The 24028-nt window shown below is 36.9% G+C and overlaps 1 protein-coding gene across 6 annotated transcripts in view; it reads right to left on the bottom strand.

Moving 5' to 3' along the window:
- The window catches only part of RTTN (rotatin), a 157738-nt gene that overhangs the window by 119308 nt on the left and 14402 nt on the right, over positions 1-24028 (bottom strand). For 5 of the 6 annotated variants that reach the window (XM_032309818.1, XM_032309819.1, XM_032309820.1 and 2 more), the window contains exons 10-14: positions 21024-21139; positions 11971-12141; positions 6598-6810; positions 4759-4871; positions 2409-2535 (exon numbers count right to left, since the gene is read on the bottom strand). In XM_032309818.1, coding sequence (XP_032165709.1) covers positions 2409-2535; positions 4759-4871; positions 6598-6810; positions 11971-12141; positions 21024-21139 — 740 coding nt within the window. Of the gene's footprint in view, positions 1-2408; positions 2536-4758; positions 4872-6597; positions 6811-11970; positions 12142-16280; positions 18390-21023; positions 21140-24028 lie in introns of those variants that run through there. The other variant, XM_032309823.1, reaches the window with a different exon arrangement.

Here is a 24028-nt window from a genome sequence, read left to right as displayed (position 1 = left end):
ACCATCATCACCATCATTATAACTGGCATTATTGTTGTTGTTGGTACTATTATTATATTCCACCCTCTACTTAGAACCTCCACTTAGATGTAAAAAGGCATCTCAAACTTAACAGGTTCAAGAGTTCTATCCAATCCACAATCTGATACTTAGGACAGCACCATCAATCCAGCCGCTAAATCCCAAACCCCAGAACTCTTCTTTGACCACTTTCTATATCTTACTCCCATTATCAGCAGACCAACCAGCTCTATGTCCTTAGTACATCCTGAATTCCTTTATTCCCTTCATCCACACCACATGACCCCATCTCAGCAGGGCGACTACAGTGGAACTGGTCTTTTGGCTTCCACTCTTGACCCCCGGCAACTGATTCCTCACACGACAGGAAGAATGATCTTTTTAAAAAGGTAAATAGATCAAATCATTTCCCTGCCTAAAATCATTCATAGCTTCTCACTGTACTTAGAATAAAATCCAAAGCTTCATAATGGTTGGCAAGCCATTCCAAGGAATTCTTTAAAGTCCACTTCGAGGATCAGAACATCAAAACCAAATCCACTATTTTACATTTCTGAGGGCAAGGACCATCCCACACACGCAGATCTCAGCTTCTTGACCTCCTCATCTCAATAACCACTATCTGCCCCGGGACTCAGGAACACTTCAACTTAGCTTCCACTTATATCTCCTCTAAAATCATAAATACAGGTTTCTACCCGTTTAACACCTCACAATATACTTCTCTGACCTCCAGTCCGAACTGCTTCCTTCCCTCTAGCTTTTACCTCCTTTGATTCTGTGGGCTCTCACGTCAGCCACTCAGCTCACTTTTAACCAAAGGCCTTCCCTCCCTTTATTAGGGAAAAACCACAACCCTTGATGGATCCAAATGCTCACATTCTCCAAAATCACAAACAGTTAGCCAATCATGCAAAGTAGATTAGTTTCACTATTAAGATTATAAAAACAATCAACCAAACCCCAATATGACCCCCAAATCCTGCTATTTGATCTTATCAAACTTCTACTCACACCAGTTATTTCAAACACACTAAACAAGGCACTTACTTTCAATCTCAAAGAAAATAAAAAATCAATAGAAGGAAGTACCTTCCACTTGCTGCTATACCTAAGCCCACTTAGGCTCAATCAGCCATCAATATTCTAGATCCCAATGCTTTCAACTTTCAAAGGCACTAGCTTCTCTTAATTAGGCACTTGCCACCCTCCTTCCCTCTCAGCTGGTTCTTTTGATGAGCATTTAGACATATTTAAATGAAAATATATCTCCCTAATAAACTCCTCCCAGCCTACAGCACCTATCAATTCTGTCAAATCCCTGTCAACAAGGCAGAAGTAGGTATAAAACCACTATCTACAGAATATGAGATTCCCAAAGTACAAACCACCTGCCAAAGAAAACCTTACAATTAAAAATCATTATCACCTGCTGAAATGAACAACATATGAGATTCAATAGCCATAATAAATGAAAGCATTCTAAATAATAGAATAATCTAAATAAATTATAAAATCAGTATGTTCACAATTTCCAAAAAAGCAAAAGAAGAAAATGAAAGATTATTATAGAAAAAAAAAAGTTAAAAAAGAAGCAAAGAAAAAGCATAGTAATAAAAATGGAGTAAGTGAAATTTAAACTTAATGAGTAAATTAAAAGCAAACCTGATGAGACTGGGGTGGCTGTTATTAAAACAGAAAATAACAACTGTTGGGGAGCATTTAGAGAAACTGGAACCCTCCTGAACTACTGGTGGGGACATGAAATGATGCAGCCACTATGAAAAACAGCATGGCAGTTCCTCAAAACATTAATAATAGAACTACCATGCAATCCAGTAATCCTACTTCTGGATATATACACCCAAAATAAATAAAAGCAGCGACTCAGACGGTATTTTTATGCCCATGCTTAACGAACTGAGCCACGAAAGCACCCAGAAAAGACTTTTGAATACACGGTAGAAATCAAGATTTTCTTACAATGCTTCCATCATTAAATAATAAAACACAAATGTAATTCTTGACAAATTTTCTTAAAAAGCACTTTAATTGCTAGACTCGGTATTTAGAGAATTAATAGCAAAAATGTCTTAAAGTTGACTAATAACTGTCATTTATTTTTATGGTAATAATTCTTGTATCTCACAGAAAATGTCAATTAATTTTAGAGTTTGAATAAGAGAATCCAGGGGCATTGGCTGGCTCAGTCAGTAGAGCATGCAACTCTTGATCTCAGGGTCATGAGTTCAAGCCTTATGCTGGGCATGGAGCCCATTTTAAAAATAAAGTAAAATACTATATAAAAAATAAATACATAAAATAAAATAAGAGAATCCACTATTAGCTCTCCCCAACAACAAAACACAAAAACCAAAAAAACGCACCTTAATAATTTCCAGACAGCAACTGTAAGTTTCCACTTTCACTTGCAGTAATGGGTGAGATAACATGCGTAGAAACACCTTCTGACTTTCTCCTTGAAGTAATGGACTGGCCTGTGCAGATTTCCAACTGGTAAAAAGGTAAAACATCCAAGATATCTAAGGTAAGTGAGTTACTCAAGAGACTGAAAAGCACAGTGGAAGGGGTTTCTTCCTACTCCAATTTCTCCAACTGGAATCTATTTAACCCAGTTTTAATATTTACCCAAGACCTTACCTGTCTCAATGGAAAAAATATTCTCTTGAAAAGTACAAAAGAAGTCTTTAAAAACCCATATTTGGGATGTAAATTGATATACAGCCATTATGGAAAACAGTATGGCGTTTCCTCAAAAATAAAAATATAACTACTCATAATCCAGCAATCCCACTACTGGTTATAAATCCAAAGGAAATGAAATCAGTATCTCGAAGAAAATATCTGTACTCCCATGTACATCCCAGTATTATTCACACTGTTCAATACAGCTGACCTTTATTTTTTTTAATTTCTTTTCAGCTTAACAGTATTCATTGTTTTTGCACCACACCCAGCGCTCCATGCAACACGTGCCCTCCCTAATACCCACCACCTGGTTCCCCCAACCTCCCACCGCCCCCCCTCAAGACCCTCAGGTTGTTTTTCAGAGTCCATAGTCTCTCATGGTTCACCTCCCCTTCCAATTTCCCTCAACTCCCTTCTCCAGCTGACGTTTAAATAACACAGGGGTTAGGGCACTGACTTCCCTGCAGTTAAAAATCCTTGTATAACTTTTGAATCCCCAAACACTTAACTAGTAATAGCCTACTGTTGACCAGAAGCCCTCCCAGTAACATAAACAAATGATTAACACATATTTTGTACGTTATATGGGTTACATATACACTGTATTCTTAAATAGAGCTAGAGAAAAAAAAAAACTAAAGAATGGTAAGAGAAATACATTTACAGCACTATACATATATTTATTGAAATAAATCCTCACATAAGTGGACCCTCACAGTTCAAATCTGTGTTTTTCAAAAGCAACTATATGTGGAAACAACGAAGTATCCCTCGAAGGATGAACAAATACAAAAAAAATGTCTTATATATATATATATACATACATACATATATATATATATATATATATACACACATACATAAGCACACACACACACACACACACACACAACACAATGGCATATTACTCAGCCTTAAAAAAGAAAAGAAATCTTTTTAGAGACATTATGCTAAGTAACATAAATAAGCCAGGTACAGAAAGACAAATACACTGCATAATCTCATTTATATGTGTAATCTAAAAAAGTCAAACTCCTAGAAACAGAGAGCAAAATGGTGATGGCCAGGAACTGAGGAACACAGGAAATGTGGAGATGTTGGTCAAAGCATACAAGGTTTTAGTTTTTCAGAACGTACAAATTCTGGAAATCTAAAGTTCTCTATGATGACTACAGCTAATATTGTATTATATTCTTGATACTTGTTAAGAGAACAGATCATAAATTTTCTTACTATACATAAACACATATACACACATACACAAACATTAACTATGTGAGGTAATAAATAAATTTTAAAAACCCATACAAATATTTATCATCATGGAATTTACTCTTCAAAAGCAATGAAGATACTAAATTCTAAACAGGAATCTGCTCCAATGTCTTCAAAATATTTTTTTAAGATTTATTTATTTGAGAGGAGAGTGACAGAGAAAAAGAGGAAGACAGAGGATGAGCAGAGGGAGGAAGAAAGGGAAAGCAGACCCCCTCCTGAGCAGGGAGCCCAATGTGGAGCTCAATCCCAGAACCCTGGGATCATGACCTGAGCCCAAAGCAGACAGACACTTAAGGGACTAAGCCCCCCAGAAACCCCCCAGTGTCTTCAAAATTAACCAAAATTAACCAATGCATGATGCATTCTAAAAATCCACATAGAAAAAGGTAGAAAGTAACGAAACATTAAAAGACCCTCAATTTAAGTTAGCAATTAAAGATATCTTCAAATATAAATAAACAAATATGTTTGAATACTTAGTTTGGATGGACACCAAAACAAATGTATGAAAATCCAGGGATAGTTAATGTTGATTACAGGCATGGAATTTAAAGTTTACCCTTGAATAAAATAGCTGACTGCCCTAATGCAGCTATACGTATAGATTTAGAGGTCACACATATATAAAAACAATTTTAACTAAAAAACAGTAACAAGATTTAAGGCCAGGTCTGTTTTCATTGCTTCTAAGTGCATACACACACAATACATCCTATAATAATACAATCATATCAAGAAAGAGAATATTACATCTTTGAACACAGGCAGATGATTTCCTTTATTAGGGGGAAATGCTGATGATAGGAAAAGCTTCCCAAGGCTTGGTCTGCCAGCTCCACTAATTCTAAGAGATTCCTCTCTCCCTAAAAAAAGAGCAGAATGAAACAGTAAATGTCAAATTCATGTACAACAGAATTCTCAACAGCTAACTAAGCAACTTCAAGTAATTAGATCATTCATTAAGAAAGAAAACAGATGAACATATGGGAAGGGATGGAGGAAGGATACAGGAAAATAAACCATAAGAGCCTCTTAACGACAGAGAACTGAAGGTTGACGGACGGAGGTGGCTGAAGGATAGGACAGATGGGTGAAAGGTATTAAGGAGGGCACATTTTGTGATGAGCACTGGCTGTTGTATGTAAGTGATGAATCACTGAATTCTATTCCAACAACCAATACTGCACTGCTAACTAAGTAAAATTTAAAGAGAAATTAGATTATTCAGAGACCTTGAGACTGTTCACATTTGCTTAAGTCCACCTTCCCAACCAGCAAACTAAAAATGTCAGCTTAGGTGGAAAAATGTGGGAAAAATTCCTTGCTAAATGCCCAAGAAAGTTTCCATTTTTCACCTCTAAGTAGGTATAAGGTTACATTGAGTGGCTATTTGTTTGTAGCCCTATCTCCCTACTAACTGTAGACTCAAGGCAGGACTCATGAATCTTGATGATCCATGTCCCCCTTCTACATCCTGATTGCTTCTGCAAACATAAAGGACAACCAGTACATGCATGATTAACTGATCATGCAGAATACCACAGAATTAATTCAATTTAAAGACAATTTGCACTTCTATTACAGAGGAAACAAGATGGCACTGGCACTGAGATATGGCTAAAGAAAAAGAAAAAAAGGGTAAATTAAGGAAAATTAGAGGCTGAGATAGCTTCCCCTGTAGGGAACAAAAAGAGTTAAGAATTTAGTTCTTAATTTTTCAGGAACTTTCAAACAGTAAACACCTATTGTAGTCAGTGTCTACTTTAAGACTCACTAATCCCTTCATTGATAAAAATACTAAAAATTGTAATTAATAGTCTCTCTAAAAGGGATAAACAATATATAATTATTGCTATAACATTGCCTCTAAATTCATCTTACCTTAAAAACAATCTAGTTCATGGTTTTATTTAATAAAAAATCAGGCTCTCTGTGTGAGTATGTACTAAGGGTTTATAAAATATTAAAGAAAACATGTGTCTACAGATAAGCACTAAAATGGCCTTTATAATTGTGTTTATGTCAATTGTCACGGTGTTCACAGACAGTAAATCACTTCAAAAAGGAACTATTAGGGGCACCTGGGTGGCTCAGTGGGTTAAGCCTCTGCTTTCGACTCAGGTCATGATCTCAGGGTCCTGGGATCGAGCCCCACATCGGGCTCTCTGCTCGGTGGGGAGCCTGCTTCCCCCTCTCTCTCTGCCTGCCTCTCTGCCTACTTGTGATCTTTCTCTCTGTCAAGTGAATAAATAAAATCTTTAAAAAAAAAAAAAGGAATTATTAAATATTAAGACATTGATAATAATTACTGTCTTTTTAAAAACAACTGGTCCTATGAATATACACCATTCATCTATCTGAAGTCTTCATTTACCCGCTTCCTTAGCACAGGAGGCAGCGCGTCAGACCCATAAATTCTTTGTTTACCTTCACACATACCATATCCTTCATTTAACCTGACAAGTGACCATTTAATAATAATGTACCCCCCACAATACAGTTATTATATGTATATGATCTGAAAGTAAAGGTTATATTTTCCAAATATTTTAGCAAAGGAGTATTTGGAAATAATAAGAAACTGTTTACCTCCTTCCCAACATCAGACAGGAAGTTACAGGAACATTCAATTGAATAAACAGCCTCTGCAGTTCGTTTATAAATACTGTAGTTTTCAGAATTCAGCTGTTCCAAATATGCCACAACAGCTTCATGAATATTTGGATATTCCAAAGAAATAGGCATGTCCAAAGAAACTAGAAATAATGCTGCTGACATAGGTTCCGGTAAAAGTTGGCCTGCCTTAATGAATAAAAAAAATAAAAAAGTTTAAAATTTTTTACGAAAAACATGGTAGACTATACGATCTTAATGTAGCTAGCTCCACTTTCTATTTTTATCATTCTCTATATCACAAAGTCTCTGCTTCTCCAAAGAAAATTCTATTCCCTAACACACTACTCACTTCCGTGTCTTGTTCACTGTAATTTTTCTCTGCCCAGAATAACTCAAGTGCAATCTTCAACACATTCCCAACGCCTGGGATACAGGATACTTACTTCTTCCCTAAACCAACAACCAGAACTACCAACAGCCAGAACTGGACCCTCCACCTTGTTTATAACTCTGCTACTGAACCAAAAGCAGGAGGCTTTTTGATTTGAGTATTTCATGCTATGCACATAAATCCCCAGAATAATGCAATAAATTCTTGAAGACAAGCACGTCCCTACCAAAGCTGAACACATAACCTAGGGCTTATTAACTACACGCTGAACTGAATAACACTAAATCAAGCATAACAGCAGATTGATTTGAACAGATATTGAATTTTTGTTTAGTTTGTATTTTAGAGGGAAAGGGGAAATTCAACAATATTTAAATAGTTCTAGAACACCCAAAGAAAACTGACCCTTAATTAGTATAAAACCACAGGCTCAAATTTTATATTATACATTTTTTAACCTTAATCAACTGACTTAAAATTGAAAGAACTGTTCAGGTTCTGCTTTTTTAACAATTAGAGCTTAGTGACAGGATTCTACGAATCAATTAAAAAACACAAAGGATTAAAAATTCAATGTTTGGAGAAAATCATTTGGCAGAGCTCACTACTTTGGCTGAAATGATGTCTTTATTAAAGTAGGTTTGGTCACCATTCATTTCATGGATAACCTATTTTAAGGATAATTAGTTACTACCTGAAAATCTAAGATTAAGGACTGAATCAGCTAAATAATGCTTCTCAATGAAATAAAGTTGCCAAATAAATATAAGAAACCAAAGGAATCAAATTTTTAGGTTCTTAACCATAGGGGAAAAAAACAACAACCCAGCTATTAAGATAGCAGCTTTTAGAAAGTCAAGAGAAATTTCATGATTCTGTGAAGAACTCTCTTAGTGGAGAAAAAAGAGAGGCAAACTGAGTTACCTGATCACCTATTATTTGCTCACTCAGAAAAAAAATTATTGGGCCCCTACTGTATTCCTCTACTGTATGCCAGATCCTGAGGGCACAGGAGGAAGAAAACAGAGCCTCTGCCCTCAGGAAGTAAACAGTCCAGTGAAGAAGGCAGAGTAAATCAATGTATTTCCTAAGACACCAGGTGTGATCAGTAATGCTAAGGGAAACAGGGGATGGGAAAGATGGAGAGGAAGAGACACAATGTGGAGTAGAACAAGGGAAGGGAAGTGTCCCTACTCCAGAGCAGAAGGGGAAGGCCTCCCTGATAAGGCAACACTGAAATGAAGACCCGGAGGAGTGAGAAGTCATGTGGATTATCTGGAGGAACAGCATTGGTAGAAGAGGGAACGACAAGTACAAAGACCCAGAGACACAGTATATCTGGATGCAAGGAGGCCAGTGCAGGGGCAAACTGACCACATCAGGTAAGGCTTTGGCTCATCTTAAAAGCCGTCTTTGGAAGAAGCCCTGGAAAGTTTCAAGCAGCCATCAAGAGCAGCCTGTAGGGAAAAGATGAAGCAGTGCGGGGGGAAGGTGGGACATCAAGGATGAAGCTACCACAACGATCCAGGCCAGAGACGTGCCTGAACTCTGGAAACAGCAGTGGGAGCGGCGAGAGGTGTTCAGATTCCAGACAGATGTCAAGGAAGAAATGACAAATTCTGCAGAGGAACTAGATCTAGGTGTGTGTAAAAGACAGAAATCAAGGATGAATCTAAGCATTCTTGCTTAGTTGTGATCAACAAACAACTAGAAGATTGAAGGTGCAACCTACCCAGAGAGGGAAGACTGTAGAAAGAACAGAGCAGAAGTGAAGAACTGGGGTTGAGACACACTTTGCTGAAAACATCAACTGTCACCCAAGTGAAAATGTCAACAAGGATGGTGAATAAATGCGAGTTTGCAGTTCGGGTGACACACGTGTACTGGAACTACAAATCCAGGAGGTGTCAGCCAATTGATGGTATTTAAGACCACAAATGGAATGATGTCTCATGAGGACCTTGGTCAGTCCTAGGGTTCTACTCCTTTCAAAAGTTAGGAAGAGAAAGAGGAATTAGCCAAGGAGAGTTTGTGAGTTGGGCACTATGCTAAGATATCAAATCCTCAGGGCTCTAATGCCAAAGGTACTGTTTTTTTATTTTAAAAGACCTTTCTCCAACTCTAATAAGAAAAGTAAGAAGAGCTGATGTGAGAATTAAGCACTGAGCAGACGTCTAGCATATCTCACTTATTAAATATTAATGTCCTTTCTTTCTTCTTTTCCCCCCAACACTAAGGAATTCTGACATCTTCACTCTTCGTCCCTACATCTGGAACTTCATCATCTCAGCAACTCAGAGCACCATGCTACAGACTCAAGTTTAGTGCTGCATGGGGCAATGGACTGATCAGTCAACAGAATAAAGACGCTATCCTATGTATACAAGCATTAGTCACATGTCAGTCAGAACTAAAAGTGAAGATACATCAGTGCCAGTCCATCACCACTCTTAGATACAATCAACAAAATCATTTCGTGTGCCGAGTGGGGAAGGGGCAAAACACTGGTTTCTCTATACCTTCCAACTCAGATCAGGCACGGTATCATCTAAAGGACTTGTCAGAACACAGACTTTCAAGTCCTAGTCCAGAACTAAAGGATGGGAATATGCAAGATCCCAGGTGACCCGGTTGCACATTAAACTTTGAGAAGTGATGCTCTGAAAAGAGTCAAAGCCTTGTGGTACAAACTCTTCCCCTCCTCAGTCAGCGAGCTAGGAAACAGTCACAGAAGCTCCAAAGACGCTCTGGATCCTGCTTCCAGCACAGGGCCAGTATTTTTAGTTCTTAGTTTCTACCAATTTGATTTATCCAAATAAATTATTTTTCATAGGATTACTAATGTATCATTTTAACCTGTACATAGGTATCATCCAAAATCTTTTCAAACCAATAATTATGAACTTCAAAAAGGCCTTCAAGGACATTTTGTCAAAACTTTCAAATCCAGGAAATCTCTACATAGATTCATGTTACCATTTTCCAACTTCCGAATTACATATTTGGGAAGTAGCAACTCAAATATTTAAAAACCACTTTCCAGGCTGGAAGTTTCAGAACCCAAACTGCACTTCAACTTTTGGTGGGCCAGCAACAGGCAGAGGGCAGCATAATCTTGTATTCATATAAACTAAAAGAAGACATTTGACAGCAACAGCAAAGGATTTTTGTTTAGATCTCATTTTAAAGTTCTTAATCAATCAAAGCAATTACAATGATCTAAAAACCAATACCTAATTACCATCTCCCCCACGGCCTTATTTACCACTCTAATGAAGTGCCAAGTTATGTATTTAAGAGAGCTATCAAAATTCACAGATACTTATTTGCCTTCAAAAACAAAAACAAATAAATAAAAAATAACTTCAAAAAGTAAAAAGGCATGAAGCTTTATATTATTCTATCACTGAAGTAACTCAAAACAAATCATTGATTTCTACTTGAATTGACTCATGCCCAGGAAGCACAAAAATGAAAAAAATCTATAATCAAAAATAAATAAATAAAACTGTATGATAGAATTGGTAAGTTTTCTATCAATATTTCAACCTATAGATTGATCATTTGTAATACTTAATAACAAGTTAGTGTAGCACCACTAATTTTTCAGTTATGTATTATGTAAAGTGAGACTTCCATAATTTAAATGCAATTACAATCTTATATGACTGAAATTCTTCAATTAATAATACTTTAAACATTGGAAAATTTCCTCAAAGCAGAAAATGCCTTCAGATTAGTCACTTCTTCATAGTAACTAATGAATGAAAGTTAAAAATTAAAATTAACAAAAGTGATGTTCTTTTCCCTAAAGCAAAATACTAAATTTAATATTTAATGTTTGGGGTATGCCTGGACGGCACAGTTAAGAATCGGACTCTTGGTTTCAGCTCAGGTTGTGATCTCGGGGTGGTGAGATTGAGCCCTATGTCAGGCTCTGTGCTCAGCAGAGTCTCCTTAAGAGTCTCTCTCTCCTCCTCCCTCTGCCCTTCCTGCTTGTGCATGCACTCTCTCTCTCTTTCAAATAAATATATAAATATTTTATAAAAATTTGATGTTTTGTTCTTGCTTTCCCAGGTGATCTGATAATATAGTGCATTTAAAAGTGTTATGAAAAAACGGAGTTTTAGCCTATATGCTCTTCAGAATCTTACAAAAGGGCAAATGTCTATAACAAAGGACAAGAAAAAGACAGGAAGTAGTTCTTTAGTTGCAGTAATTTCTCTTATACCTTTATGTAAACATGCCACACCTTTCTTCTTGCACTAAGTACACTATAAAACACTTGTGCATGAATCACTTGAGATATTTTACCACTAACATTCAAATTGAGAGATGATTTAAAAGAAAGATGGACACCTACTAAAATCATCTTTAACACAGTTATAAAATGGAATCATATTTTGCAATAAAAACTTAATGAACTGCTATTAGCAACAACAGTGATGAACCTCAAAAAAGACCTTGAGCCAGTTCATACCTTAGAATTCCATTTATGCAATGATGAAAACCAGACAGATTGATCTATACTGACAGAAGTCAGAAAGGAGGAGTTCAGCATGAAGGGAGGAAGGGGAGGTAACGGATGAGCAGGGGCCTCTGAAATGCTGGTAATACTCTATTCTCTGTTCTGGGGTGATGGCCACTTTTTAAACACAGATATATTCACTTTATAAAAATGTATGAAACTGTGTACTTTTCTAAACATGTTATACTATAATTTTAAGTTACCTAAAGAAAAAAATTTTTTAGAACTAATGTTTTTCTATCAAATGATTTGCCAAAACTATTCAGAAATGTTAGTCTTTCTCAATGTAACCTTTGTACACCATGACATGATCAGAAGAAATACATGACACAGCACTTACCTGTAATACTCCAAACACTAAACAACATTAAGCAACTGAACACACAGTTCAGTTCAAAAAAACACAAAGGAACGTCACCTGCCTTACCTTTTCAACAGGGAGAAGCATCTGCAGCAACCGGACTGCAAACAGTGAAACGCTGACAAAGGCCATTCGGTGGTGCACCACCACGACCTCTGGTTGGTCCGAGCTCACTCCGCTTTTGTGGTAGCACACGGTATCTCCCAGGGACCCCAACACCACGAGCAGTTTTTCTTTCTGCAGACATTTAAACACGAAACAGGAGAAAAAAAATTTCAGGGATCCAGTATGGAAAATTTCACAGAGAATAATTTAAAATATTATGACTAAAGAACAAAAACCAAAAAAATTTATTCCTCCCTATAAGAATAACCTATACCAGGACGCCAGGGTGGCTCAGTCAGTTAAGCATCTGCCTTCAGCTCAGGTCATGATCTCAGGGTTCTGGGATCAAGTCCCACATAGGGCTCCTTGCTCAGCGGGGAGTCTGCTTCTCCCTCTGCCTGCCGTTCCCCCTACTTTTACTTGTCTCCTCTCTCTGACAAATGAATAAATAAGTAAAATCTTAAAAAATAAAATAAAATAAAATAACCCATACCTGCTGAAGTAATTTAAAGCAGTACAAATGAAAAGTAAGCATACCTAGAGTTTTTTCAAACAATATTTCTAACTAATAATGAATAAAAATAAACAAAATACCAAAGCTAAATGAAACATAAACTCCTAGTTTCTACTGCTTAATTATTCTAACTTCAAAAATCGGCATGCAGGGGCGCCTGGGTGGCTCAGTCATTAAGCGTCTGCCTTTGGCTCAGGTCATGATCCCAGGGTCCTGGGATCAAGCCCCATATTGGGCTCTCTGCTAGCGGGAGGCCTGCTTCTCCCCCTCCCACTCTCCCTGCTTGTGTCCTCTCTCACTGTGTCTCTCTCTGTCAAATGAATGAATAAAATCTTTTTTAAAAAATCGGCATGCAAAACTCTCATAAAGTACTTATTAGGCTTACTATATGGTTAACATAACGGCAAGTATAATGGGGGAAAATGCATTAGAACAAGAGACATCCCTAAACTCAAACTGATCCTAAAAAAAGAAATGAAACAGGGAAAGTCAGATCATTATAAAACAATTACATATAAAATTGCATGAACTCTCCATGTAAAAAGATTGTTTTAAGGCAAATGTTCTGCCATCATATATTTACAGGTAACTTAGTATTTAACTAGAAGTTATATCCTTTAAATTTAAAGGCATACATAAAATACCAAGAGAAAACTACAACATAGTTAACTTGCAACTCATAACAATACAGATCAAAAGACATCTTACACATACCGACATGCCCTCGTAAACCAGCTGGTAAAAGGCCAGCATCTGTAAGATAGTAGAACAAACGAGCACTGGAGATCTCACACTCACCTTTCCACTGAGAATATAGGCAAATAGAAATAGGAAATAACCTGTAAACTAAGGATAAAAATGTATGCCAGAATTTTTTTTATTCAAGGATAAATATATTAGAAGCAAAACTAAAGGTATAAGGCCTAAAAAAAAATTATATAAAGGATCAAAGCCACAATAAGATACAGCTTCACATCCATTAGGATGGCTATTATCAAAAATAATGGAAAACTGCAAGTGTTGGCAAAAATGTAGGGAAACTGGAATCTCTGTGCATTGCTGGTAAATACGTAAAATGGACAGGTCACTATGGAAACAGTGTGGCAGCTCCTCAAAAAATTAAATGTAAAAATACTATATAATCCAGCAAATTCACTTTTGCATAATATATCTATGAGAATTGAAAGCAGGGATTCGAATGCACACATGTACACCACTGTTCATAGGAACAGTATCCGCAATGGCCAAAAGGTGGAAATGTATCTATCAACAGATGAACAGATAAACGAAATGTGGTATGCCCCACGTATGTACAGTGAAATATTATTCAGCCTTAAAAAGGAATGAAATTCTTTAAAAAAAAAAAAAAGTACTGAAATTCTGACACATGACATAACATGGATGAGCTGTGAAAATATTATGCCAAGTAAAATACGCCAGATACAGAAAGAATGATATTTTGTGATTCACTACACTTACATGAGGTACCCACAACAGTCAAACTCATAAAGAAAAACACACTGCCGTAGCTGCCAGGGGCTGGGGAAAAGAGTTACCGCGTGGGGTACAGAGTTTCAGTTTGAGATAATGGACAAGTTTTGAAGATAAACAGTGTGATTGTACAACAATGTGAATGTGAATGTACTTACTGACACTGAATTATATACTCAAAAAGGGTTAAAATGGTAAATTTTATGTTATATATTTTCTAACACATACACAAAACACAAATTACATAGATGAGAAAACATTATTTACATGGATCATTTGATAGTGTTGATTTTTAAAATAAACAAAATTAAAATTATGATACTTTTCAAATCATTGCAGAAGTAAAAAAGAAGAAAAAATATTCTATACAGTAAAAAAAAAATTTAAATGGAAACAAAAGAAACAGCAAAAATTTTTGAGAAGACCATGCATTAATTGTGCTATAAAAAGTATAAATTTTCCTCTAAGTCAAATATGATTTCATGTTAAATTAAAAACCAAAATAACTGATACATAAAAAGATACCTTCATTTTTGTGCATAAAAGGCTAAAAATTAAATATGTAGTGAAATACGAATAAAAAAATCTATGAAATAAGAATAACAAATAATTCAGGGGAAAAAATTAGATAAAAGGGGTCATATTTTCTTGATGAAATGCATAATTAAGAGTAAAGACCCAATATGAGTTGTCTGTGGGATCTGAATAACATATAATATCAAGCAAAACCTGTCACTGAAAGAAAAATAGTCTTACAGGATTTAATCCAGTCATTTTTAACTTAATTCATAAATAAGAAGATATAAGCTTTGACCATTTCAAAGAATACAACTCCTCATGTGTCCAAGAAACAGTGACAAAAACCATTTACTTAACCGAAAAGAAAACTTCAAAATATATTTAAAGGTACCTTCTCTAATCCAAAGAAAATAAAACTAAAAATTAATAAAATTTAAACCAGAAGCCATTATATTAATAACTACCAGTCTGACGAAAACAAACTAAAAACACAGAGACCATCTTACAATTCTGACATGCAATACTTCCACACAGCACCTCTCCATTAAATTAATACTTTTATACACCTACAAGCAACATATCTGCTATTCAACATTAACTTAATTTAAAATCTCAGTATTGTAGAGCTTTTTCTAAAAATCTATTTATTTGTGAAACGATTTCAAGTAACCTTAATAATTCCAATGATACGTTGAATGCTTCTCAAGATCATATAAAAAGAAAGTACTATGAAGAATCAGGCTTGCAATTTTCACCATTTCCAACATTTCTTCTAAGCAAAAAAAAAAAGTTTGTTTTAATGTTTTAAAGACATTTCATGACATTTCTTTTTTTAAGAAAGGACTGAAAACAACAGAAACTGGTCCACAGTTTTAATTCGTTGGGCTAGAAATGTTCAAAATGCTGTGAAGTAGTTGATGGAGAGGGTGTGGGAGGCCAGTTTTCAGAGGATATTTATGGCTTTTACAAAAGAAAGTACAGAATTAAACAGAGTAGCAAAATATCCCAAATGTTCTCAATAAAACAGAATTTATAGTGCAAACACAATTTCTCCACTATCTGCACATTACAAAACAGGTGGTAGATCCTGTGAAGGCTCTGAAATAGGTAACTGGATCGGGCTCTGCCCAGCCCCCCGAACCCCCACCCCGCCCATGCTTCCAGCCCCACACTCCGTACTTCCTTCCCTCCTTCCTTTCCTGTGCGAACCTCCCCAGGCATTCTCCTGGGGAAGAGCAAGCCCGTCCTGCCTTCAGAACGGAGGCCGAACGACTCAGCACCAGGCAGCACACCCCCCAGCCCAGTGGCTCTCGACACCTCCCACCTTGAGTTCTATGCGGTATGGCTTGCATGGCCCCACCACACCTCCCTGTCACCACCGCTATCCTGTCATTCCCTTCCCCTCTGCCAGATAAAACCCTACCTTCACTGCTTAGCCAAATCATACTTCTAATTTAAGACTCAGCTCAGTAATGATTTACAAGAAGTGTCCCCCGCCCCGAGATTCTAAGATGGGAGTGTTGTCAAGGCATCCCTGGCAATAAAACATGACTGAAAACCTAGACTCTAAAATGACCCTAAAAAAGAAAACTGAGCCTCCATTTCTTCATCTGTAACATGTGTTATCTGCCTTAGAGGGCCATGATGATTCAGTGACTTCATAAACACAGAGTGCTTAGACGGGGTCTACAACAGAGTAACTGCTATCCTTCAACGACCCCTTGAAGTGTTATTCCTGTATGCTTACCTTGGTTTTACTGGTGTCAGAGCAGAAGTGTCTATCTTCCACAAAAGTGAAAAGGGCTGCCTCTTATTCATCCTGCACCCCCAGTGCCTAGCGTATAATGGGCAATCCAGAAATGTTTGGTGAACTAAAATAACTGTCTCTGAACTGATGGCAGCAGCAGGGGAGGCCTATGCTAATTAGAGATTCCACTCACCCAATTATAAATTCACAGTCGGCTTCACTTACCCTTACTGAGCCCTCACTGGGTACAAAGCCCTTCTCTCTAGATGCGTTCGCAATGCTCTCAGCCCCACTTGAACTCCAACCAGCAATTCTCCAACACGCCTGAATAGCTAAGTCACCCACTCACAGCAGGTCAGATGGGAATGGGGAAGCAACGAGTCATGAAGGAGGAGAAAAAACTGTCTTTCATGACACCGCAATGACAGGAGCGAGAGAGGAGAAGGGCACAGCGTGAACGAATGGCGGACAGCCCCCAGGGGTCTGGGGTTATCTGGCATGAGGTAAAGATCCTCACTTCTTGAACCTAACTTACCATGTGAATGAAGTTCAAGCAAACTTGATTTCAATGGGAAGCAAAGAAGGGATGTCATACTCTAGGTCAACCTAACTTTTATAAGTGCTTAGCAAATTAATCTTAACAAAACAGTTCATTAAAATTTTTTTTCTTTTATTTACTTCACAGGAAATAAAAACATTCAGGGCAGGAGACTGGAGGGGGGCGGTTTGCTTTTGACTATGCTTACACAAACTGAGCCATGGAGCTCCAGACATGACTGTTACTAACACCATTGGGAAAAGTCTAGAGATCGGATTACATATCCTCAGGTGTCTACTTTCTGAATTGGTAATAACACACTATTTTGTTCCTTTAACGACTCAACAAAAATACTGCTTCCATCTTCCTTTTTAAACTCGATAAAAGTAGGGACATTAAGAATTCTATTGTTTGCTTCTATTAATATATACCCAAAGGCATGAGATTTTTTCCTTAGGAGGCATTCATTCTTTTAAACAAGTAAAAGTAAATCAAATATAATTTTAAGCAGTACTGTTTTATTTAACATTTCTATCATACCAATTGGCACTTCTACAACAGATTTAACCTTTAAAGTAAAAATAATTCATTGAATCATAAAAGATCAGCAGCCAAAAGTTAAAAGTGAATGACTAACTTTTACAGATAAATGTTCTGGCCAAGAAAATTCAAGTTAATTTAAGAAGCAACCGATAAAACATTCTTCACACTTCTAAGAAAAAAATCACTTGTTGAAAACCTTCAATATGTGAAAATCTTCAAAAAGTACTACCAAATAGTATGATAACCTTAAGGACTAAAGAAAAACTAAGATTAAGAACTATTATTCCTATATTATGGGTAAAGAAATTGAAGGACTTGAAACAATGTATTATACCTATTATAAATAGGTGTTTCTCTTTTCAAGAGGGGTGTGTGTGTGTGTCTTAAGGTTTGGGTTTTCCACACACAGGTATTGGTATTAAGTAAACATCAGTATTTTCTTTGTTTTTTAGGTTCTAACCTCTATTTACAAGGATCAGACAGTCCTAACAGTTTAATACAACAAAGACAGACCTAGGTCAAAATAACATAAAGAGAAAAAAAACGGCAACTCAGGGAATTAATATATATTTTTGTAATTAAGAAATTTTGCTTCTGCTTCTCTGACAAGGCAAGCATTAAAAAAAAGAGAGAGACATGTTACCAATTTAGATTAATAGAAGAGATAGAATATCAGTTCTTCAAAGAAATCACTTGATAATTTTAAGACAGAAGGTGTAAAATGACAAATGATTTATGACATATTGAAATGTAAGAAAGAACATGATTTCCATTTACATAGAGACATACTGCTAGTTTACACATTTAAGAAAATATTAAGAAAATAATAGGTTGTAACCTAACATTCCTGAGTTCCCTGTACACATGTTGATCACTCATGTGAAATATTACTTATCAAACCATTTTCAGAAAAATACATAAATAAAACCATATTCTCCAAAACTATCTTCTCTACTGAAATACAAATAGCAAAGAACATGGCATCGAGTAATAAAATGAACTACTGATACACACATCAACATGGCAGCATCTCAGAGTAACCCTACTGAAAGATAGCAAACAAAAAAGCATATGAATTCTACATAGAAAATGCAAACTAATCTATATCATGTATATCCATATGTCAATGTATCAAGAAACTTTTTAAAACACCTGCAACTTATATTAATGAAGTTGTTAAACACCCGCACAAATATATATTCACACACATACATATGAATAAACAATAAATAATGTACAAAATCTATATGAGAAAAATATTCTTGAAAGACAAAAAAGTAGACTTCAAGAAATGGAAAGATAGAGCATGTTTTTCCTAAGGTGTGAAGAAAATCTTTCTATGATCCAAAATCTAGAACGGATTAAAAAAAAAAAAACCTGACAAAGCCAGCTATATAAAAATTCACATGTGAAGGGGTTCCTGTAACTCAGTCGGTTAGGCGTCCAACTCTTGATTTTGGCTCAGGTCATGCTCTCAAGGCTGTGGGATGGAGTCCTCGCTCAGTGGGGAGTCTGCTGAAGACTCTCTTTCTGCCTCTCCGTCTACCCCTCCCATCTGTGCTCACACTCTCTCTCTCAAATCAATAAATCTTTTCAAAGAATCAAACCAATGAGCAGAAGATGTTGCACTCACTGAAGCATCAGTAGGAAAGTCAAGAAGGAAGGGAGGCAGGGACGGACGGAGGAGAGGAGGGTGGAGGAGAGGAAAGAAGGCAGGCAGACAGGCTGGAGGAAATAAAACGGCAGCTCGTCTTGGAAAGTCAATGTCCCTTTAATATATAAAAGAACAAAAGACCAATGACCCAAGAGATAAATGGATGAAAAATGGATAAATGCCCGGACTATTTACAGAAAAGGAAAAGAAAATGACCTTAAAGTTACAAAAAGATGCTCAGCTCTACTCACAGAGAAGAGCAAATTAATACTACACTGACATACCGTATCTCACTTACCAGAATGGCAAAAATCTGAGGTTTGACTATAAACCCTACTGCTGAGTGTGTAGGAGAAAACACCTTCCAATAAACTGCTGGTCAGTGAATGAAATGGTTATACAGGAGAATGCAACAATATCTAAGATTTAAAATACACATACTTTTTCAATTTAAGTATAGTTGACACACAGTGTTACATTTAGATTCAGGTATACAACACAGTGATTCCACAACTGTATACTCTGTGCTATGCTCACCAGTATAGCAACCTGTCACCATATAATGCTATTAAAGTATCACTGATCATATTCCCTATGGTGTACTGCTGTACCTTTCACCCCCACAAATTAGACATTCCCTAACTAGAAGCCTGTACCTCTCACTCCCCTTCATCCATTTTGCTGGTCCCCACAACCACCCTTCCTCTGACAACTGTTTTGATGTGCAAGAATCTTAACTTAAAGAAATCTACCCTAGAGACACACTTGTACATGTATGAAATGACATATGCACGTTATTCACAGCACACAATTTGTATTAGCAATTGTGTCCAACAATAGGAGACTGGCGAATAAACACACACTGAGACACTTGTAGCCTATAAAACAGAACGATGAACACCTCCACGTATGGACATGATATATCTCCATACCTATTATTCAATGCACACGGGATATATTTTTAAGGTCTAAGAACAAGGGGGAAACCACATGTGACATACTACCTCTTATGTAAGGTCTGAGAAGAGCAGTGACAATCTACATGCTTACTTGCTTATATTTGCAAAAACGATAATAAAAATGGAAAAAATGAACAGAGAACAGGATGACAGGGGAACATCTCTGAATTACATGTTTATGAGAAAATAGTTCCCAAAAGTAAAAATAAATTAAAACAAATATAACCATATAAGAAATTGTTAACAGAGAAAAGAATTCTTTCAAGTGACTTTAAAGCACATTTTTGACTGTATATTCCTTTTTCTTTTAAAGATTTTATTCATTTATTTTAGAGAGGGAGAGAAAGTACATGCAAGAGAGAGCTTGAGTGGGGGGAGGGGCAGAGGGAGAATCTCAAGCAGACTGTACGCTCAGCACAGAGCCCCACACAGGGCTCAACCTCGTGACTCTAAGATAATCACCTGAGTTGAATCAAGAGTGTGGTGCTCAACCACCTGAGCCACCCAGGTGCCTCTTGACTGCATATGTGAGATTTAGTCTGAGTCAAAAAGAATTGCCAAAAAATCTTGACCATTATCAGTCAGTGACCACAATGATACTAACACTGCTATTATGAAATTACTTAGTTATGTGCTGAAGGTTAGAGCTAATAACTTTATTGCCAAAAACTAAGACTTTCTATGAGCAACAGTACAAAATATGAGCAAGGAAATATAAGGTTAAAATCAGAAAAATATCAATCTAAGTTCATTTTTTAAAATATATTATTTCCTAGTTCAATTACTAAAAAAAAAAAAAATTGTAAGACAATAGCTATAAGGACCCCATTGCCCTGTTTTTAGTTTCAGTATATATATCCCCCCCCATGTCAAGTAACCAGAATAATTAGTTAAAGTAACCAGAATTTCTAGTGAAATGGCTTGTTCCAGAATGCACAAAATAAGCCTGGGACATAGTGGTTAGAAAGAAAGCTTTCAAAGACTAATGAGACAATGAAACCAGCTTAAAAGGACCAAAATAAAATAAAAAGGAAATTACTGATCCTCACCATATCTATAGCAAAAAGGCTGTGGTCATCCCAGATGTCTTCTGAAATCACTTCACCAATAAGTATCAGATCCTCTGCAAGCAATTCCAGAACTCTTATTATCACTTGTCTACTACCTAGATATATAAACAGGAGAGAATTTAAAAAGTTAACTTTCAAATGAACAGCTACATAGCATACTGCTCAATCCTCTAGTCATGCCCCCAAACTCCTATTTCTCTTTTTATTTTCTGATGTCTCTGAAAGAGATGAATAGGGAAGTCACAATCTATAACAACCATTAACACCTCTGTTGCAATCACAATACTATTTACAACAAATTCAATGTGCTCATAAATGAGAAAGATGTTCAAAAAGAAAGTAGCAAAATCTAACTAAAAATACTATGAGGTAGATTAAAATTTTGCTAATCCAGAGACTTTCCATGTTACATGTAATATATAACAAAGCACCAGGTTAGGTTTAGAAAATGCATTCTCTGAAACTTAGCGCTAGAAGGCCCTTGTCAGAAGTAAGTATCACACCACAGCTGAGTGGTCTGGGAAGCTGAGCTTGCACTGGACAACTAAAGGAATAAATGTGCATGATGGCATTTCCTGAAGAAATGTCAAGAAAATCCATCTCAAACAGGTTATCAAGCCTCTATGGACTTAAAACCCTATAAAAATTCCAAAAGAGGGGCACGTGGGTGGCTCAGTTAGTTGAGGATCTGACTCTTGATTTCAGCTCAGATCATGACCTCTGGGTCCTGGGATAGAGCCCCAAGTCAGGCTCCCGGCTCAGCATGGACTATACTTAAGGATTCTCTCTACCCAACCACCCCGCCCCACCCCGCCCTACCCCCTTGCTCATATGCACTCACTCTTTCTCTCTCTCTCTCTCTAAAATAAATAAGTCTTAAAAAAAAAAAAAATTCCAAAGAAACTGTTCTGTCACACCCACCAAAGCAATCCCTTTTCTCCACAGAGACAGAATAACAAAGGAACTCTACTATCCATAAGGTGAACATTCATTCAAGACTTCCCACACACCAAAGGTCAGTTTCCAATGACTAAAAGTAAAGCAAACTACAAGATCGTAAGGGTCTAGAGTAATTGTCCCATTAGAACAGCTGGAGCAAGTCCTCTTAGAAACCTCTTATGATATTGAACAATTACAAATTATGCAATAATTTACCACAAAAGGGCAAGAGAACATTTAGAAAATTTTATGTACCAAGCTATAGCTTTATAATTATCAATCTGACTTTTTACAGCAAATTAAGAAAAGGTTAAATGAGAAATCATTAAATCTAAAACTGTTCTCAGTACAGCATGCAGACAAACATATATACTTTCTGATGCCAAAGTTCAGCCTTTCTTTATTTCACACTACTAGTACATGAATTAATATGTGCTTCTAACTCCTGGAAGCAGAGTTACTCAGTCAGTGCTAAGTTAGGGTTATTTGGGTTTCCTCGGGATAGAAACATTTTTTTTTTTAAAGATTTCATTTATTTATTTGACGGAGAGAAATCACAAGTAGATGGAGAGGCAGGCAGAGAGAGAGAGAGAGGGAAGCAGGCTCCCTGCTGAGCAGAGAGCCTGATGCAGGACTCGATCCCAGGACCCTGAGATCATGACCTGAGCCGAAGGCAGTGGCTTAACCCACTGAGCCACCCAAGCACCCCGGGATAGAAACATTTTTAATGCTTCCCCAATATAGACCTCTACCCTGCTTCCCACCCCACTACACCACCAAGCAGGCAAAAATTAGACAGTGCTTGAGAAATCATTGAAATAGAATACATTTTTTTAATTGAGCCTGTACAGATCATAAAATACATATCCTGTTTATCTTGTATTTATATCTTGACAAGTTTATCAACTACTGAAAATGTATAGTTAGAGAACAAAAAAATCGTTACTGCTTCCAAACCTTTTTGTACCTCACAAAATGCTAAGTGCTTAGGAGCATTGGACACTGGCTTCAGAAGAACCTTGGTTCAAGGTTCTTAGCTGTTTTAGCTGTTTGACTTTGGATAAGTTTCTAAACCACTCTACGCCTCAGTCTTCTCATGTGTGAAACGGGGATGAAAGTAGGAACTCCCGCTTCGGGGAAGGTACAGTGGGATGGCGAGAGAAATGCACGAAACCACGCACACGAAGCCGGCGGGCACTGCTGTTCTAGTCCTCAAGTCTCTGGAACACTGGCCGTATTATTACTGTTCCTGTCGCACTTCACTAAAATCACAACTATATTACAATGGATACTTAAGTACTCGAGTATATCTTTGCAGATTTACCCAGCACATTTGAGAGAAAGAGCAACCGCAGAATGCTAGGTTTCTTGAGTTTGGGTTTTTTTTTTTTCCTTAGAAAAAGAAATAATTGCAAAGGTAAGAATCCAGTTTGGGGGTTGTTTTTCACATTTTCATGGCTTAACTATAAACTGAGTGGGAAAACAGAGCAACTGAGAGCAACTCAAGGTTTCCAAAGGGCGTAAGCCAAAGAGTTTTTTATCCTGCTCCATTAATGCTGGCCCACCTTCTCTAACTTACTCTGGCTGCACTGTTTGTTCAGTGCTTACGTTTCAAACAGCCACACAGAAACGGAATCCTGTGCAATAAAAGTCATAAATGGAAGGGAATACTCCATCTAAACACTGGTCACGGCATCCACATTTAATAAGACTTTATTAAGTGCTTAAGAATTTGTATCCCAGAGGCGCCTGGGTGGCTCAGTCGGTTAAGCATCTGCCTTTGGCTCAGGTCATGATCCTGGGCTCCTGGGATCCAGTCCGGTGTGCCAGGCTCCCTGCTCGGCAGCGGAGTGTGCTCCACCCTCTGCCCCTCCCTTCCACTCAGGCTCGCATGTGTGCTCTCTCTCTTTCTCTCAAAAAAATTAATAAAATTTAAAAAAAAAAAAGGAAAAGAAAAATTTGTATCCTAAAACATAAGTAAATACAGATTCTAAATGTCATAACTTAGGTGAAAAGAAAAATCCCTGAAAACAGACAAAACAAAG

Source organism: Mustela erminea, chromosome 13, assembly GCF_009829155.1.
Source record: "Mustela erminea isolate mMusErm1 chromosome 13, mMusErm1.Pri, whole genome shotgun sequence".
NCBI lineage: Eukaryota > Metazoa > Chordata > Mammalia > Carnivora > Mustelidae > Mustela > Mustela erminea.
Note: the sequence above shows the minus strand (reverse complement) of the source record. Positions and strands in the feature narration are given on the sequence as shown.